Source organism: Tupaia chinensis, unplaced genomic scaffold (assembly GCF_000334495.1).
Source record: "Tupaia chinensis unplaced genomic scaffold, TupChi_1.0 Scaffold000070_1, whole genome shotgun sequence".
Lineage (NCBI taxonomy): Eukaryota > Metazoa > Chordata > Mammalia > Scandentia > Tupaiidae > Tupaia > Tupaia belangeri.
In genome coordinates, this window is record NW_006159530.1 from 2,138,819 (window position 1) to 2,159,073 (window position 20,255).

Sequence of the window (20,255 nt, forward strand, 5' to 3'; positions counted from 1 at the left end):
GCTACTTTTTAGGATGCCTAAAGTTAGACTTGTGTTCATGGAAATGTATATATCAGCTGTGTTTGCTATGAAAATATTTAGATTAATTAAGATCTTTAGTAATTCAATAAAAATGGGAGGGAAACAGTATAGAAAGTAAACATAGATACCAGAGACAGTGTAAGAAGAGAGTGGGAAATGGCAGAGGGTAAGAGATAGGGAATCAAGGATGGGGGTAAAAAAAAGCAAAACATACAGGAAACAAGAAATGGAAGAGCATTTGCTGACAATAGCATGTATGTTGATGTGCTTGATTGAGCCAATATACAGTGTACTCTGGATGGAAAATCTCATTTTGTATGCTGTAATGATGCACAGTGAATGAATGCAAATAAATAAATTTAAAGAAAAATAAATAAATAAAAATGTAAACTGAGGCAAAAATAAAATAAAATAAAATAAAAAATAAAAAAAAATTGTACCATTATCCAGAGTCATAACTCTAGACAAACCATGTCACCGCTATGTGCCTCAATTTTCTCATCTTTTAAAAGGAGATGGGGTAAAACAATCTCTGAGGACGGCAGAGTGGTTCTTTTGCATGTGACGGCGGTCCATTGGCTGATCACGGGGTGGGGGGGGATTAGGCTGATCTGACCCGCTCAGCAGGGTAAGCCCCCTTTGTTCATGGGGCCTCCAGCATCTGTATTCCCTCAGCCCCTGGCCTCTCTGCTGAGGACAATCTGCAGAGGATGGGAAGGACTTTCACCCTCAGCGCAGGAGAGCATTCGTCATGTTTATTCCGGCTACATTTTCTGAATCAAGATGTTTTCTTTATCCCCTCTTGCTCAAGTAAGGGAAGAAACATAAGTCGGTGAGAAGTTAAGGCTTTAGTGGCTAAATTGAGAAGCAGTCAAAATAAATGTTCAGTAAGAGAAATCAAGGCACATCAATCTCTATTCATTTGTTTGTTAAAGCCTCTGGGCTCCAATAACTCTTTAAGTGTCTTTTCTGTTTTCCAAGGATTCTGCTTGAAAGCAAAACAGCTTCAGGCATCTCACAGCACAATCTAAGGCAGGCTTCTGTTTTTCACAGGCCATCGAGAGTTTCTTCTGGCAGCAATCACAAGGCACTGCTTTCTAAAGAAGTGTCGCCTGTGGACAGACTCAGTGTTCGCCAGCCTTCTGGAGCATTCTCATGTGGGGGCCAGTGGGTCCGGCTTGGAAATGTGACCTCCTTAACAAGGAGACTCTGCTACTTGACCAAGAGAGCTGGTTGCCAAAGATTGAGCAAAGACGGTTTCCTCATAAGCTTTGCTTTTTAATAAAATTTCCATCCATATTTTCCATTGCTTTAACAAATTAAAGCATTAAGAGAGTAGGATTTGACAGGAAAGTGGAAAGTGGACCAGGAACAAGCTAGAGGAGATGAAGACTAATTTTAACATATTTGAAAATTGGCTTATGGGCAGAATTATTCTCAAAATACTATTGATTTTAAAAATGTAAAACTAAGGACTAGCAGATGGTGTAATGGTTATATCACTGGACTCCCATGTGGTCTATAGTTTTAGTCCCAGACTCAGCTACTTAAAATTTACTCCAGGCACATGTGTGTGTGTGTGTGTGTGTGTGTGTGCCCAAGATCCCGAGAGGAAAATGGAGGAGATGTCATTGTGGCATGACCATCCCCACTGTGGGGTGGTTTCTCGCTTTCTGTCTCTCTGGCAAGCACCCACAGCCAATAGCAAAATAATCTCTCTTAAAAAATGTAAAATTAACATATGTGCTTTGGAGATCTTGCAGCTTGGAGAGCTTGGTTTCCCTGAGCTTGATAGGTGATAGACCAGGTTCCAATTGCAGAGTGGTTCACTTGACAGTTTCCCTCAAGTTGGGGCCAAGAATCCTCAGATCTTAAGGGGCTTTTTTGTGGTTCCTTTGGCCTAGTGGACCGAGGAGCATCTGTGGGTAGCCAATCTAATCTCTAAGCTCTGCTCTGCCAATGGTTTGCACAGTGATCTTGAAAATGTTACTCCTCTGCAGGGAGACAGTCAGGGAGCTTTGCTTTATCTTTTTTGATGGGGCCAGCAGGTGGCATGATGGTTAAGTTACTAGACTCCCACATGGCCAATTATGGTTCAAGTCTCTGATCTGATGACTTGAAAGTCACTCCAGGTATGTGTGTGTATGCATGCCCAAAATCCCAAGCAGAAAATGGTTAAGGGATTATGGCATGGCCATCCCCTAGGGGGTGATTTCTCACTTTCCCCTCAGTCTCTCTCTTTCTGTCTCTCTCTAGTTAGTGCCCATGCCCTATGGCCATAATAATGATAATAGTCCTTTCTGGAGGAAATTATCAGAAGGTCGTCCAAGACAATTAAAATAAAGAGGAGAGAAGGTAGCATTATATTTGCATTAAATATATCTAAGCCTCAGAGGACTGAGAATTAGAAATAAATTTCTGGGAGACTAAGATAGATATTCTGAAATCTCTCTTTAAGTCTATCTGTCTGTCTCTCTACATGCATTCTCATCATTGCTTCTTGTAAATTTGCTCCCATTTGTGGATTTTTTTCTGCATAAAAGTCTTCCCCTTTCACCCAGTCCCAATCGCACTAGTTGTATTGCAATTAACACAGTTCCTAAATTATCTGAGCACAGAATCCAAGGTGGCAGAATTGAACTACTTAGAGTGGCACCTGGATTAGAGACCTTTCGCCAGTGTAGAAACACTGAGATCTATATGGCTACTGGTCCATTGAGTTATTGTCACTGAATCCAACGGAAGTCAGAGTGTATGAAAATAGGGTACTTTGTGTCTCCTTTCCTAAGCTCTGTATGTCAGGCTATATTATAGTTGGCCCCTATTAGTAAAAATTCCCTCAACTGATCAAGGACTCACCTGGTATAAGAAGCTTGGTAAAGAAACAAGCCTATATTAAGAAAGAATATGTTGGGACCAGCAGTTAGAGTAATAGCTATGTTGCTGGACTCCCACATAGTTGACCATGGTTTGAGTCCCGGACCCGGTGGCTTAAACTCACACCGGGCGCGTGTGCCTGCGTGCCCAAGATCCCAAGAGGAGAATGGAGGAAAAGGGATTGCAGCGTGGCCATCCCCCCTGGGGGGTGATTTCTCGCTTTCTGTCTCTCTCTCTCTCTCTGTCTGGCGAGCACATGCACCCTATAGCAAAAACCTCTCCAAAAAAAGAAAAAAAAGAATATTTCATGTAAAAAGCCCGTAGGTGTCAAGAAGGACTCACATGAGACTGCTATTAGGTATATATTTATTGTCATATATGTGATCATGATTACAGGTACATTATTTGGTGCTTTATTTAACGAGAAGCGTAAGTCACATTTGTCCATAAAGTATTGGATACCGAACTCACAAGATAAACATAACTGATGGTGAATTAAAAACTTACGGGATAAATGTTGACAAACACACACACGAAGACTATATACCTTTCATCTCTATTCTCCTGCCTGTGAAGATGAATTGTAAGTCAAAGTATTTTTAAAATTTAGTTCTCTCAATTTCTGATACTGAATGACATTTTTTTAAAAAAGAAAAACTTCTGGCAAAATTATCCAGATTACTTGTCTCCGGTAGCAAATTTCTCAGCATTTCCCTTTGTTTTGTCTATGCCTCAGCCGCCGCATTTTCCTATATAGGAAGTCACATGCTTTTCATGGATTTGCTATTATGTAATTGTGGGTACACCCAACTATTTTAAATATTTCCCCTGCAGGAAGAGAAGGAGGGAGCTATATGGATGAGGTGGGGAGGAAAAATATCTTAGGTGAGAGAACTATTTCAAAAGGCTTATTAAATTGACATGAATATTAAGAAGTTGATTTGTAGCCTCTCTATGAAAAAAAAAAAAAAAGATGATTATTAAACCGTGAGGTGAGGATAATATACCAAAGTTGTTTTTTGACCGGTCACTTTTTGCTTTGAATTTCCGTTCAAGCCATGAATGTCTCCTCAGCTGGAAGAGTTGAACTTTTAGTTCTAGGATGGTTATCTGATGCTAGGGAAAGCCTTTCTTTGGACATCTATTGCTCTGGTTTGCCACAGACCTATTTCAGTAAAAAGTGTGTTTAATACAAGCAGCAGCTACTAATGGTTAACTTAAGAGCCTTGAAGCAAATGTTAAATACACATTTGTCTATGGAATGAAGAAACCAGAAAACCAGAGAGACCTAATGACAATTCAGTCAGGCTATATGGAGATGCACCAAGACTTATGTCCAACGCCCATAGAGTTGCCTAGCTCTTGGGTCTGGATGCTTGGATGTTGAAAACTCAGTTCTCTACTCTCTGCTTTCTGGCACATACAAGCCAAATGGGGCAAGAAGAATTTCTTTGTCACTCTCTCTAGGCAAGGCTCTCTAGAATGCTAAAATGGAGTTTCTCTTCTAGTGTCAGAGTGAGTCAAAAAACGCCTTCCTGCGCCTGAAGATGCCAGCAGGAAGCAGTATGATTTTCAATTGAGCTGTGCTGCTGTTTCCTAGCACACGAGTTAATTTCATAGATCCGGGCACTTACTTCTTTAACTTCCTTTCTCTCCTTTCTTCCCTGTTTTCTTTTGACCCATTCTCTCCTCTCCAAAACCCGGTAAATTCTCTGGAGACAGGGAATAAATATGGCCTCCTAGAGAGAGTATTTACAGGAGTAAAAATCATTTCCTCCAAATACAACTAGCCTTTTCATTAATTTTCAAGTTGTCATGTTCGTGTTGAGATAGTTTGGCAAAACCCTAGAAGTGAATGCTCATTAGCTTATTAACTGATAGGGCAATAGTGTTTGCATTGAAGCTTCTGGGTACCTATTATTCTCTGAGAAATGTCAGTGGCTCCATCCTATTGAAATTGATTATGCACAGAGAAGATGTCGACCAAGTAAATCCATGACTTTTTAAAAAGATAAGAATAAAAATAATTTGTTTTACCAAGTTCTTCTCCTTATCTGGTAAAACCTAAAATCTACGTACAGCATAATTTTTATAGTAGAGAAATGGAGTATACAGGGAATGGAGGAGGAAGCACAGAATGTTTTCACATATTTGACTCTATCGATGTGAAATACAGTTACTGAAATGCCTGCTAGTCCGCATTTTAGAACAAATCTATCTGGGAGAAAGAAAATTGTGTGTGTGTGTGTGTGTAGGATGGAGGACTGTTTAGTTATGTAAGCACTGCTTTAACAGATAAACATGGAACTCTGCTGTCTAATTTACTTCAGAGCTGTGATCATCTGTCTTTGCTCTGGTCTAATTCATGTTTTTGACCTGACCCCAGGCCCCAATTCTATGAAACCTAGGTAGGAAAATCTAGGTTATGGTCTACTACTCGGGCTAATTATAGGTTTCCCTCAAGAATGAGAAGCATGTATTCCTATTTCCATTGACCATCAATGGTTCCACAACCTTTCTGCATCCCCGTTCACTTACAATTGTGGTTACATTTCCACAAGGGAGGAAAATGCAAGCACCACCGGGCTGTCAAATCGAGCATCATACTTTCCCAGGCAATATACTCAAGGGAAAGCGGAGAGGAGGGCAAAGGAGGGCGAGGGAGCGATAAATAGATGTTACACACTTTTCCCCCTGGAAAGATCATCCCACTTTTCCTAGTTTCCCAGGATTAAAAGAATGTATTTTCTTTGTTGCCAGGGAAACTACTAGTAACAGAATTTTTCTCTCTCTCTTTTCTAAATTTCAAGAAGCTTTCAGATAACATTTCCTGGGCATTTGTATTGCACTTGGTTTCTCATTTGGGGCTGGAATATTTGTATTCCTTGTCCTTTTCATTATTTCGTGTGTTAGAGAAGTTTGCTATCTGTGTATACATGTATATATGTGTGTGTATAGTGCTATACATTTAAAATTAGATAAAGAGATACATGATTGATACATAGATAGATGATGGATAGATAAATACAATGCCACCATCTGAATGGAAGGCACTTCTCCTTTCATTTTGTGATAGCCTTCCCAGCACTGCCTCTGTGCTCCATCCTGCCTTCTGTCTCCAGGGTTCAATCTGTGACACCAGAAGGGCCTTTCTTATCGTCCACTGACAAACATACCAACTTAGAAAGGATGTGCAGCTCATTCACGAATATGGTGAATGAGCGTCTTTATAACATCAACAATGTGGGTGAGATCTGTAATCTCTAATTTTCTGGGAATTTTCAAACATTTGTAAATTTTAAAATAATGTGAATCCAATCTTTGAATCTTCATAACATTATATTTTTTTTTCTTTAAAATGTTTTGGCATTCAAGGAAATACAACTCATTAGATTCCTTAGTTTCTAACATTTCTAGCTGCCTTAGAAACTAAAAACAGTGGCATTTTTTCTTTCCTACTGATTTGGGGCAGTGTAGACACATGCCAAGGAAGATGGTGCTGGAAGTTGACCCTGGAATTTTGTATCTGGGTTTCTTGTCAAGCCTACAAAACGCATATGATGAAAACTCTATGCTCACAATGTTGATCTGGTCTTGCTGTGGCCTGCCGGATGGAGGAGCTGCTTTGACGTGGGCGATACTGGCAAACACGTGTGAACACGCAGCCTGGCACTGGTTGGCAGCACACCCAGTCATTCCAACCTATTTTCAACATGTAAAATGCCAAGTACGCAGGATGGGCATGTTATCCTTGGAACCCACAGAAGTAAGGAAAATCCAATAAGCATAGTCAACATTGACCCAAAGAATAGAGTGACATAAGTGCTTCGCTTTCCATATTCTTAGAAAATGACTGACTAAGCTGCATGCGTGGGAAACCAGGAGTGCATGGAGCAGACAGGAGACAAAAGGAGGAAATATAACACTAAGCAATGTAAAATCTTCTACTTCAGCAGTTCAGAATTTTATTCATTCTTTAAAAAAAAATCTTCTTTCTTTTGAATTAACTCAATATCCTCATCTCGGTGACCCTCATATGTGGTTAAGCTTGATCCTACTTATTACTAAATTATGCAAATCATTGCTTCATCAAATCTATGGAAGATGAAGGAAAAGCACTCTTACTAAGACTTACGATAATGAAATACAGAATTAAACCTCTAAATCTACTCAGATATGCCATGGCCTATCAATTAGCTGCACATGAGGCATCTGTCAGGAGTGTAAGACCACTCTTCTGTCTACAAGTACAATTCACTAATGTGGGAGGGAAAACAGTGAGGGGAGACTGGGGTTGCTAAAAGATCACACCGTTCTGCAGAATGCAGGGTACTTTAAAACGGCCTCACTTAGAAAGTCTCTACGGATAGCCACATTAATTTTGGGAAACATAGTTTGGGGCTAAGATAATTGTCAGGTATGAAATAAAGAGATTACATCATAGGAGAACTAGCCATTTTAGGCAATATCTTTCTGTTTTGGTGTACAGTCCTCTGGTTGTTGAGGTGGGAGACCACCCCAGTGGAACACAACGGTTTTATTTTTCATTATTGGAGTTAGAAAATTTGAAATTTTATACCCACCAAAATTTCAAATCACTTGAAAATTGAAACGCTTGGCCTACCTCTTAGGATGATGAGGCATTTATAAAATAGTCTGTTGTTGACCTGAGGTCAGTGATTTAAAACAGCATTCGATAGCTGTGAAGGGGTGATGACAAACATGAGCGGTATGAGGAAACAATCCATATGAATTGTGTCCAGGTCGATTTTGGGTGAACGTAATGTATTCATGGCTGTATCTCTGATTCGTAATACCCATGAACATGTTCGAAGGGAAAGATCAATATTTTAAATAATGTATCTGCTTAAAAATTCAAATAGTGACTGCCTCATCCTAGGAGGATGACGCATTAATAAAATTTTAGCATCTTTGGAGCCAGCAGGTGGTGTAGAGGTTAAGATGCTGGATCCCATTATGGCCAATTCCACAGTTCAAATCCCAGACCTGGTGTCCTGAAGAACACGCTGGGCAGCTGTATGTACATGACCAAAATCCCAAGAGAAAAACAGAGGAAAGGGATTGTGGTGTGGCCATTCCTTATGTGGTGGGAGGTGATTTCTCACTTTCTCTCTCTGTCTTTCTCTGGTGAGTACATAAGCCTTATGGCAAAAATAAAAAAATAATAAAAAAAAGACTAATGGGGAAAAAAAATTACCACCTTTTACTAACCAAGTTCAGAAATAGAGGTGAGCTCTCTGGGTCAGAATTAAAATAAGTGAGATCATTTAAGCTCCCTGTAAATTGGTTTTGCACATCCACTTTCTTTTTTCAGACCAATTCCAGGTGAGATCTGTGACCTAAATCGATAATCAATGATATCCTAATCTTCCCTTATATTTCTTTCCCCTTGGAAAGATTTCTCTGTGATTCTGATTGGGTCTGACTACAAACTAAGTAGTTTAATTTCAAAAGGGGTGGGAAGAGGAAACCATAAAAGGAAGTTTATCTGTTTGGACATACATCCAGGACAATATGGGCAAGAGTAAGCAACACTCCCTGGAATGTGTCCCCTTGGGTGTCTTTGAGCAAAGCTGCTACGGAAAGTTGTGTAGGTTACTGGAGAGTGCAGAGTTCTGATGGAGGGAAGAACTCACTGGGTAGTTTGCAAGCTCGACTAAATTACTCCTTGATTAACTCCTGATAAAACTCAGAACGCACAAAGCGAGGCAGCGAATCCTTTTCCATCAGGGCGTGGATTCTCTTCTGGGCCACGTCAAAGCTGCTCAGGGAAGGCTCCACCAGGTTCTTCATTGTGATGTCCTTAGTGAAGTGGTCAATATTCACCTGTGAGCCAGAAACAAGGGGACTGGGTCAGCCCAGGTTGCAGAATTTCATGAGGGATGGGGAGGAAGGTGGAATTTCTCACCACCAGAATGTAAGACAGGAGAAAAGTTAGAAAAAGCGAGACATACTGCTTATTTCATTGGCCATGATGTAGGAACTGATGCTTGAATAAACGCATGACTCATTAGGATTCAACCAGGGCAAGCTGGTGGCATAGTGGTTAAGACAGGTAGGTCCGGGACCAGCAGTTAGCATAATGGTTATGTCGCTGGACTCCCATGTAGTCGACTGCGGTTCGCGTCCTGGACCTGGTGGCTTAAAACTCACGCTGGATGCATGTGTATGCGTGCCCAAGATTCCCGAGAGGAGGATGGAGGAGAAGGAATTGCAGCGTGACAATCCCACCTGGGGGGTGATTTCTCGCTTTCTGTCTCTCTGTCTTTCTCTGTCTGGTGAGTGCACGCGCCCCGTAGCAAAAACCTAAAAAAAAAAGACAGGTAGGTCCTCTCTGGCCAACTGCACAATTCAAGTCCCAGATCTGCAACTTGAAAATCATGCCAGATGTGTGTGCATGCGTGCCCAAAACCCTGAAAGGAGAAATGGAGGAGAATATGTTGCAGTGTGACCATCCCCTATAGGGGGAGTGCTGTCTCACTTTCCCTCTCTGTCTCCACAAAGCACACGTACCTCTTGCAAATTAAAAAAATAAAAATAAAAAAAAGATTCAACCTCTGCTAGATCCCAGCAGGTACGATTTTCCACTATTCACTAACACATAGAGAACCTATTTAATCCTGACAATAGCCCTAAGGGTTACTCTTTCGTTTTGTAGAAAAAGTACACCGAGGCCAGCCAGGGGCATGGTGGTAAAGGTGGCTAGATCCCACATGGCTCACGGTGTGGTCTGAGTTCTGAACCCAGTAGCTTGAGGAACATGACAGGCACATGTGCATGCATGTCCAAAATCACAAGAGGAGAATGAAAGTAAGGGGATTATAGTATAGTAGTCCCCCCTGGGAGGTGCTTTCTCATTGTCTCGCTGTGTTTCTGGTGAGCACACATACCCTATTGCCAAAGGGTCTGGGGAGAGAAGAAGAAGAAGAAGAAGAAGAAGAAGAAGAAGAAGAAGAAGAAGAAGAAGAAGAAGAAGAAGAAGAAGAAGAAGAAGAAGAAGAAGAAGAAGAAGAAGAAGAAGAAGAAGAAGAAGAAGAGGAAGAAGAAGAAGAAGGAGAAAGAAAACATATGGAGAAGGGTAAGTGGCCTCCTCAAGCTTACACAATCGATAAGTGTGTGTACTTGAATACAGATAATCAGAATTTGAATCCAGATGTTCTGACATTTAATTCCACAATTTTTCTACCACAGTATTTGTTTTCTTGCCTAGTGAAGGGATAGAAGAAAAAGAAACTCTGATCAAAGATCTAGTACCTTTTACATTAAAAAAAAATATTACTCATGATAGGGAATACATGGACATACGAGAGAGGGGGAGAGAAAGGAGAGAGGGACAGAAGCAGTCTCGATAGGGATTCATCATGCCACAATTCCCTTCCCCCAGCCTGCTAGCCTGCTAGGGTCTTGGGCATGCACCTGGCTCATTTGCAGGCTGACCCAGGGATCCAAACCTATGGTCAACCAAGTGGCTTCCAGCATCATGGTTCAATATGAAACCAACTGCACCACCATGGCTGGTCCCCAGGACCCTTGACATGGCTTCACAAAAACAGGGGATTTGATCTCTTCTAAAGCAAACCAGGAAATAGTCATGCTGGCAGAGTAATAATACAAATAGCATCTAATAGCTACTGATATTTATTGAGAGCTTCCTCTGGGCAGGCCGTGCTGAGAGCTTCATCTCATCTTCCTACTCCATGGGGTAGATGTGGGCTGTCAGCTACATTTTATAGGTAAGGAAACAGAGGCACAGGCGTGTTATTTGATTTGTCCAGGGGCATAAGTGATAGGAGATTCAGAAGCCTAGCAATGTGGCTCTAGAGCCTACGCTTTTAGCAGCAGACTACCATGTGGAAGGAAGTGGCTTGCATGTCCTGAGTGCAGGCCCCTACACAGCACAGCTCCCGGGGCTGCATTCGCATGAGGGTCTCTGAATGGTTCCCTGGCATTGCACACGGTACAACCTGTATCAGCTTGCCTGAGCATGATTTGAAAGGAATCTTTATCCTTCACATTGGATGATGCTTTAATGACCCTTAAGGAGTCTGTACAAGAGAGGAAAATAGAAGCCAAATCATCCAGTGGTTCTAAATGGGAACACTGGAAAATGTTCGGATCTCTTCTGGGCTGCCACAGACCCATGTACTGAAAGTGCTATTTGGACTCATAATTATGGAGCAGCTGCTGCATGTTAGAGTCAGAGACAAAGGCAGGACTGGAGAGCACCAAGCAAAGCAGACAGCAGCTCCACGTTGTCCTTGACTGCCCTAGGTGACATGAGTGCCCCAGACTACGGGGAGATATATGGTTGGTGAAAGGAGCCCTGGGCTTTCCAGGGATATGGTGGAAGACCAGCCTGTTGGAACTGGGCGAAGTCTTGGAGATGAAGCAGTTCAGTACTGCCTTTTCAGGTAGATATGCTGAGGCCCAAAGTGGCCAGGTTACATGCCTGTAAGTGGGCAGTGTGGGGCAGAGGTGAGGCACACGTGCCTAGCAGGGTTTTCAAGCTGCCAGGTCCAGGACTCAAACCATGCAGTTGACCATGTAGGATCCAGCCTCCTTAACCTTCATGCTGCCTGCTGGAGCAGATTAATGGTTAATTTCTAAAAACTATGAGAATATCTTTTAATCTCTCTCTTTTTTAGAAGTTTATTCATTTATTTCTTCCATGAGCAAGAGAGACCCCGACAGGGTCCCACACCATCGTGACCCACCCCTAGCCTCACCCAGCTCCAGGTCATGGGCACGGGGGCATCTCGCATGCTCAGGGAGGTCTCCTGGTGCAAAATTGGAACCTTTCCATGTGGCCTCGCAGTATCGCATTTTACTCTGTGCCACTGTCCAGCCCGCTTAATCTCATTTTTTAAAAGAAGTGATGCATTTAAAACCCTCTAACGCCTTCTAAAAGGCTCCACTAGTCAATAGCAACTGCTTCTCTTATTCTTTTTATGTGCATAGGACTTCTCTAATGAATCATTCCAATACATGTTCATCTGTTTACTGAGCCAAAAAAAAATATTTCATTAATTTAAATATGGTCAAGTGATAATTGGCAATGTCCAAATTATTTACATAAGGACACATGGACCTTTCTTTTTTTAAAGTCTTAGTTCCAATTCTTTAGACATCTGTTCCTGGTATTAAAGAGCCAAGGTGAATATTCAGAGCAAGAAAACTTAGATTACTATTTACCTAGGTAAATATGTTATATATTGGGTTGTCAGGAAAAGTCATGACGTATTTTTTCTATGTAGAAACGTATCATGACTTTTCCTGACAACCCAATATTTCTATCTGCCATCATCAAAATAAAATAATAATTTATGGGCCAGTGAGTGCACAGAGATTAAAGCAGTTGGACCCCATAGACTCAACTACACGGCTCAAGACCCAGCAGGGCTTGAACACCCACCAGGCATGTGTGCATGAGTGCCCCAAATCCTGAGAGAAGAATGGAAGGAATTGTGGGATAGCCATCCCCCCTGGGAGGGGGGTGATTTCTCACTTTCCCTCTCTCTGTCTCTCTCTGGTGAGCACCCATGCCCTATTCCAAAAACCTGAAATAAATAAATTAAATAAATGAATATTTAGGTCAGTGGCCTCATGGTGGCACAACAATAAAATGCAAGGCAATTTCAGGGGAGAAGTTCCTAGTTCAAGTCTGGAGACTCCCTGAGTACACTGGGCCCACATGTGCCTGTGATCCGGGACTGGGTAAAGGCTGGGGTGGGTCATGGCATCAGGACCTGGTCAGGGTGCTGTCTCTTTCTCTCTCCTCTCATTCATGGGAGAAATTAATAAACTTTTAAGAAATCAGACTTGTGAAAAACATACAATTTAAAAATTATATATTTAAATCAGAATATAGGATTTGGAGAATGTTTAAAGTAATAATAGCTCAATATATTCCAGGTGCACCTACAGATATATGAGATGTTTACAGCTAAGACCACTTACTCAATATATTCCAGGTGACCTACAGATATATGAGATGTTTACAGCTAAGAGAATCAAGAGTTAGAGGAATCTAGTCAGAGACCTGTCAAAAGTGACAGATTAGGGAGATCTGGAGTTGGATATTTGTATCTGTTCACCTCACAAACTTTTATTGAATGCTTTCTTATATTCCAGGAGTACAATTCACGTTCTCTGTGATGCCCAGTTCAGGCTCATTATTCTGGATTACTCTAGCTTGCCTGTATTTGGGGGTCTCACAGACAAGGGATCTTCAAAATGTTCATGAAAAATACATATTGTGAAAAAATTACATATGGATTTAATTTTTATTTTGATATTGAAAGCCAGCGTAACCACGGACTGACAAAATGAACTTGCCGAAGTCTCTTCACAGAGCACTGTATCCCTACATGATCACAGATCATTAAGAATGGTAGTCAATTCTATTTTAATCAGAGCCTTGTAATTGATGGCCACCATTGATTTATTCTAGCAACTCGACCAGTCAAGGGTTTTATTTATTTTGAAACTTTTTTTGCTGCTATAGGGCATGTGCACTCACCAGAGAGACAGAGACAAAAAGCAAAAAATCACTCCCCAGTGGGGATGGCCACACCATAATCCCTTTTTCTCCATTCTCTTCTCAAGATCTTGAGTACACAAGCAAATGTGCCTTGCATGAGTTCCGAGCCTCTGGGTCCAGGACTTAAACCATGGTTGACTACATGGGAGTCCAGCAATGTAACCATTACACCATCTCCTGGTCCCCTGAAACTCTATTTTTAATGGCTCATAGTTTCATGATAATTAATATTTTAATAAAGAACAGTGAGAATAATCTTTTCCTAGAGCCAAAGCACTAACAATGGTCTGAGGGTTCTCCACCACATACAGGTATTTCAACAAATCCTAGAGTTCTGTGAAGAGGAATGAAGATAGGTTGGAAATGAGAAATCCATCTGAAGAGGAGAAACATGTGCCCACATTTGCACAGCATCTCCTCATTAACACGTGTGAAGAGTTCACGCTCCTAGAAGAAAGAATGGCGCAATACAAATGGAGTCGGAAGGAAGGGAGATTGAAGATCTGTGTGTGCAGTGGAGGTTGAGGAGTGGAAGGGGAGACGTGGAGAGAATCAGAGTTAGCATCCACAACAAGAATAAACTTACTTCCCTTCTGGGTGTTTTCATTTTTTATATTTCTTTCCCTTCACTTCCTTTTCTTTCTTTAAAGCTTCTCTCTCTCTCTATCTCTTCCCCTCGCCCTTGCTCTCGCTCTCTCTCTTTCTCCACTCTGCTATCTCTACCCCTCGCTCTTGCTCTCGCTCTCTCTCTTTCTCCACTCTGCTCCACCTTTCCTCCCCCCACGCCTTTCCGCAGGCCTTTGGCATTTACACTGTGGCTGGGGCTGCAGGACACCTACAAGAGGAAGTCAAAATAGCAACAGTGATAGTGTCAGTGATATTGAAAGCCAGCGTAACCACGGACTGACTACTAAAGGCCAGATGTGTGTTGATTTCAAAGAGGATTTGGGGATGTTGATATGATCTTTTCTTTGAGCCACACACTATGTGCTCTCGTACAGCTAAGCTCTGTTCCCCATACCACAGAGGAAGCATATCTGTGGGCGTTAAGGCATATAATTTGTCCATTCACCAAAACATATTTACCCTTTAAAAAGGATCCATCTGTGCCACCCTCTGGCCCCATATGGGAGGGGTCCTGGGTTTCAGTCCGAAGGGATAGACTGCAGTGTGAGCACCCTATTGGAGGTACCTGTACCTCTCTGTTTCAAAAATGAATTAACTTAAAAAAATAAATAGAAGGACATCAAGGGGTAGTTTATAACCAAAGGAACAAAATATATCTAAGAGTGGAACTCCAGGAGTCTGGAATAAGGGAGGTAAGGGGCATTGGGGTTTTCCCTTCTCAAATCATCGTAAGTACATTCCTGACTACATTTAGGGCTTGCTCAGATCACCTATACGCTAGACTCCGAGCCTGGACGAAACATTCAGTGTCCAGACTGGATTAAGAGAAAGAAGTGGAATTAGAGGGACCTGACCAAACGGGATTAACAGCTTTTGCTATGCCATCCTGAGTTCCAGAAGGGGCTTCCAACTGATCTTCATAAATGCAAAGAAGAGAGCATATCAATGTCCTCGAAGCCTCTTTGAAATCGACACACATTTGGCCTTCAGTAGTCAATCCAGGGTTGCGTCGGCTTGCACTATCACTGACACTGTTATCTGCTGCTATTTTGACTTTCTCTTATAGATGTCCTGTTGTAAGTAGCAAATGCCTGAAGAAAGGGGTGCAGGGGATAAAAGACAGAGAAAAGAGAGAGAGAGAGAGAGAGGAGTTTGTAGGAGTTAAAAGGAAAGCGAAGGGAAAGGAAAAAGGGACAAAGAAAAGATAAGTAGTAGAAATACTCATTTGGCATTAGTTTAGACACTAATGTTCCCACATACACTATTCAATTTAGTCTTGATAAGAATTTATGAACAGTCTCTATTACTCTCAGTTTCATGAAGGAATAAAGTAGGTTCAGAGAAATTTAATAATTCACCCCAGATCACACACTAGATCTATTTCCACCAGAGGTCCTGTTTTCCACCGTGAGATCCGTAAGCCAGGAAGTGGTCTCACCCGGGCTCAAGTGCATGTTTGCCCGCCTACCCACATCGAGCAGCAGCCTTCGGCTCCAGACTTGAGGCCTGTGTCTCAGATTAAGTTCTTCTTGGGAACTTGTCAAGCTGACCCGTGAGTGACCAGACTCTCCCACAGAGTCAGCAGCACCAACCTCTTTGGGAGCCTCTGTCTGGATGAACTCCTCGTAAATGTGTTTTGCCTTCTCAGCCATCCTGGCGGGGGACTTGATCTTCTTGTACTCCTCACAGGCAATCCAGAACTCAAGGTTTTCCTCGCTGAATTCAGACTTCAGGAAACTTTTGAAACTGGCAAGTCCATCTAGCAAGAAGCAGCAGTTGGGAAAAATGGATAAATTGACTTAAGTAACACTCTACCTTGGTGTATAGCCTGGCCTTTCCTACAGTGTATTGCTGTCATTGAGGTAAGCACCCTACAAACCTCCACCATTTCATCATTTCACACCTAAGGGGCAGATGCTATTATTATTCAATTCTCTAAATGAGGTTGGAGAGGCCAAGTGACTGCTCCATAAATAACTAGCTGGTAAGTGGCAGAGCTGGGATTCAAACCAGGCAGTCTGACTGAAAACTCTATGTGTTTACCTATTATGCTAACCTACTTCCCAGGAGAGGCATGATCGGCTGTTTAGAATGTAAACTAGCCAGTCTTGCCTTCTTAGAACAGAAACTGCCTACTTTCTTGTGCACCAGCACGGAGACAATCACAGGGCCAGCACGAACATGCCAGTGAGAGGATGGTGGCAGGCCCATCGGTGCCATCCCAGCCACATGATGCTAGTTCTTTCACGTCTACCTTCCCTTCCCCTCCCCTGGGATGCATGAGGGAAAGGACAGAGACGTAGCGAGCTGGCGGCAACATGGAGCTTCAGCCCTACTCCCCCTGGAGGGCCGGAGGGAGCTCTGGGCCCCTCAGAGGCATCACCACCTTGTCTTTATGGAATCAAATGTAGAGTACAAGCAGATGACGAATGTTTAGTTGTTTACGACACCAAGGAACACTAATGATAATAATGCCATTCTGGACGTCTGTCAGTGACCAAAGAGAAAACACAGCATTTAAAACTTGACTTGTTGGGGACCGGCAGATGGTGTAATGATTATACTGCTGGACACCCATGTTGTCAACCACGGTTCAAGGCCCAGACTCAGTAGCTTAAAACTCACACTGGGCACGTGAGCATGCATGCCCACAATTTTAAGAGGAGACTGGAGAAGAAGGGATTGCCACGTGGCCAACCTCCCCAGGGGGTGATTTCTCGCTTTCTGTCTTTTAGTCTCTCTCCCTCTCCAGCAAGTACGCACTCCCTATAGCAAAAATCTCTCTCTAAAAACAAACAAACAAACAAACAAACAAGAAAAGACTTGGTTTGTTGGAAGAAACTGGGAACTGGGTAGGCCTCTGTAAAATGGACAGAGGGAAAAACCCCATAAAGTGGTGGGTTGCAGCTGTGCAAACAAACAAACAAAGACTTGGTTTGTTGGAAGAAACTGGGGACTGGGTAGGTCTCTGTAAAATGGACAGAGGGAAAACCCCATAAAGTGGTGGGTTGCAGCTGTGTAGCAGTTCAGGCCTATGACAAAGAATATCAGCCCAAGGGATGTAATCAAAGAGCGCTATAAATCCAAGAAATGAAAAGCTAAAAACTTGGCTTACTAGAAAGAAAGAAAGAAAGAAAGAAAGAAAGAAAGAAAGAAAAAGAAAGAAAGAAAGAAAGAAAGAAAGAAAGAAAAAGAAAATCTTGTTTTGTTGATACGAGTAATATCATGTTAAGGGTCCTGCATTAAAAACTAACAATCCCCCTTTTTTTCTTTCTGCAGATCTTTGTTGAGTGACCATTACGTTCCAGGCACTATCATGAGCCACAGTGGTAAGCAAAGGAGACGTAGTTCCTGTCCGAATGGAGCCCATAGATTCTGGGGGAAGTAGAAAGAAAATGAAGAAACAAAACCATCGACACAATGAAGGGAAGACAGAATTAAAGACAGTAACCAGTTCACAGGAGGATTCTAACTTCATTTTAGGGTTAGGGAAGGCAAGGAGGAAACCTTCAATCTGAGACCTGGCAGATGAGTGGAAAGGGGCCAGGTAGAGTTACCCCAAGCAGAGTAACTACCATACCCCTCAGACATGCATCAGTTTTTAAAACATACTAAATTGGATATCATCATAACTATTGGGATTGTTTCCAGCATAATATTGTTCATGTGGCATGATTATGATTAAAATATTTATGATTAAAATATACATATAATGCATACGTCTGTATGGAGCTATATGTGTGTGTGTGTGTGTGTGTATATATATATATATATATTCACACATACATACATATTCTTGAGTCTGATCCTTTGGGTTCTTTTTCTTTTTTCCCTTCCTACACCTCCAGCTCTAACCTCCAAAGCATGGTGAAAATTTAAGAATACATTGGCAACATATAACAGAAAAATCTTAACCTGTAATATTCTCTTTCTCTTCAATGCTGACTTTATATACATAGTCATGCGTTGCTTAACAACGAGGATGCATTCTGAGAAATGCATCAGTAGGTGATGTTATCATTGTGTGAACATCACAGAACACACTCACACAAACCTAGGTGGTGCAGCCTGTTCATACTAGGCTCATGGCGTGATCTCATGGGACCACCGTCCTATATGTGGTCATCATTGATCAAAAATGTCACTATGCAGCACCTGACTGTATGTGTGTATGTGTATAATTTTTTAAACTAAAATGCCAACAAATGTTTACCTGTAGGGAGAGATTTCAAAGAAAAACTCTAATTATCTGCCAGCTGTGTCACAGTCACAAGCATCCCCTCCGTAAAATGCCTGGACTGTCACTTTGCCTCCCAGGGAAGAAGGCAGGGATGACCGTCACACTTATTTCAGGGTCTTCTTCTAACTTCTACCCACCAAGAGACACTTCTGCAGCCCATTAGTTCTGCGTAGGGAACATATTCATGCTCCAATTTAATTTACTTAGACCTGCTTTCAATCTATTCCCTTTTCCTTTTCATGTTTTTTCTTATTCTTTTTATAGACTAAATTTTCATTCATTAGTCATTGTCTAATACATTGATTTCAAACAACAAGCACACAGTGTTTGTGGTGATTAAACCATAGCTGTATGGTCATCCTTTTCCCCTATTTACCTTCTATACATATCTTTAAATGATTTGTATTGTAATTTCTGATTTACACGCAGTCATCGTGCATCTTTGTGGGTCCAATGGTTTTTCACAGCATAAATATACAGTGTGTAATAATCAAGTCAAGTAAAAAACACACTATCTCCAACATTTATTTTTCTTTGTGTTGTTTACATGTGAACTTTGCTGCATTTTGTAAACATTTCTATGCACTTCATAGTTTGGTGCAGCCATATTCAATTCTTTTTTTTCCCTTTTTTTTTTGGCTTAAGGACAAGGGTGCTCACCTGAGAGGATGAGAGGGAGAGAAGAAAGCACCCACCATGTGGAATGGCCACACTGCAATCCAGTCTCCTCCATTTCTTTCTCCTTTCAGGATTTTGGACACGCATACACTTGCCTGGTATGCTCTTCAAGCTATTGGGTCCTGGACTTGAACAAAACAGTCACCTGTGTGGGATCCAACTACCCTAATCACCATGTCACAAAGTAGACCCTCCATATTTGATCCTAAAGTAAGAGTGCCAAGGGACCAGCAGATGTCATAATGATTATGTTGCTGGAGTCCCATGGAGTCGACTGCAGTTCAAGTCCTGGACCCTGTGGCTTGAAACTCATGCTGGGCACGTGTGTGTGTGTGTGTCCAAAATCCTGAGAATGGAATAGAGGAGAAAGTATTGCAACATGGCCATCCCTCCTGGGAGGTGAGTTCTCACTTTTTATCTCTCTGTCTTTCTCCGTATCTCTGGTGAGCTCACATACCCTATAGCAAAAAAAGAAAGAAAAAAAAAACCTCTAAAAAAGAGAGTGGCATCTACAGTTATTCTCTCTACTTCCACGTCTTCAGATCTTTCCAGTCTGTCATAGAGTGCAGACATTCAGTGTATGCTAAGTGAGGACACACCACGATTGTCTTCCATCGTCTGGTTTATTCTACTGGGCATTAACTCTTCTAGATTTATGTACTTTGTATTAAATAACTAGACTGTACAAGGGATGAAGGGAGGGAGAAAGGGCTCAGGACAAAACATTTCATGGAGACAGGAATGCATATAAACAGATAAATAGATTATGGGATGGTATACCACAACAGAATTTTAAAAAGGGGGGAGGGCGGAGTGAGGCATTGCCAAAAACAAAGCAAAAACAGAAACTAGTAAAAAAGAAAGTCAAAGGTGCATAAAACAATGTTCTTTTTCAAAGATGATGAATATAGGTAATATACTTGATTTGGTTATAACACACTGCATTCGTGTTTTTAAAAGACATATTGTGCCTCACATATGTGTGCAATGATTAAATGTAATAACAAATTATCAAATAAAAAAGAAGAGAAGAAGGAGAGTAGTTAAAGTGATGATTGATCTGGATTAGGCTCTCCATCGATTTTCAAATTCAAACAGGACACTTTGCAATCTCATCCTCTCTCTTTGCCCTTATCGGAACAGTAGCTTTTATTGATCAACACCTGAAATTATATTTGGGAGAAATGGTAGGTATATAGTAAGAAGACTTTCATAGAAAACTTTGGCTAGAGAAAGGATTTAAAGCCATTT

General features: G+C 41.6%; 1 protein-coding gene across 1 annotated transcript in view; it reads right to left on the bottom strand.

The window, feature by feature from the left end:
• Positions 1 to 8,308: 8,308 nt before the first annotated feature.
• The window catches only part of RGS5 (regulator of G protein signaling 5), a 75,806-nt gene continuing 63,859 nt past the window's right edge, over positions 8,309 to 20,255 (bottom strand). Inside the window, exons 4-5 of the mRNA XM_006142250.3 lie at positions 15,679 to 15,845; positions 8,309 to 8,745 (exon numbers count right to left, since the gene is read on the bottom strand). Coding sequence (XP_006142312.1) covers positions 8,581 to 8,745; positions 15,679 to 15,845 — 332 coding nt within the window. The 3' untranslated portion in view covers positions 8,309 to 8,580. The remainder of the gene's footprint in view (positions 8,746 to 15,678; positions 15,846 to 20,255) is intronic.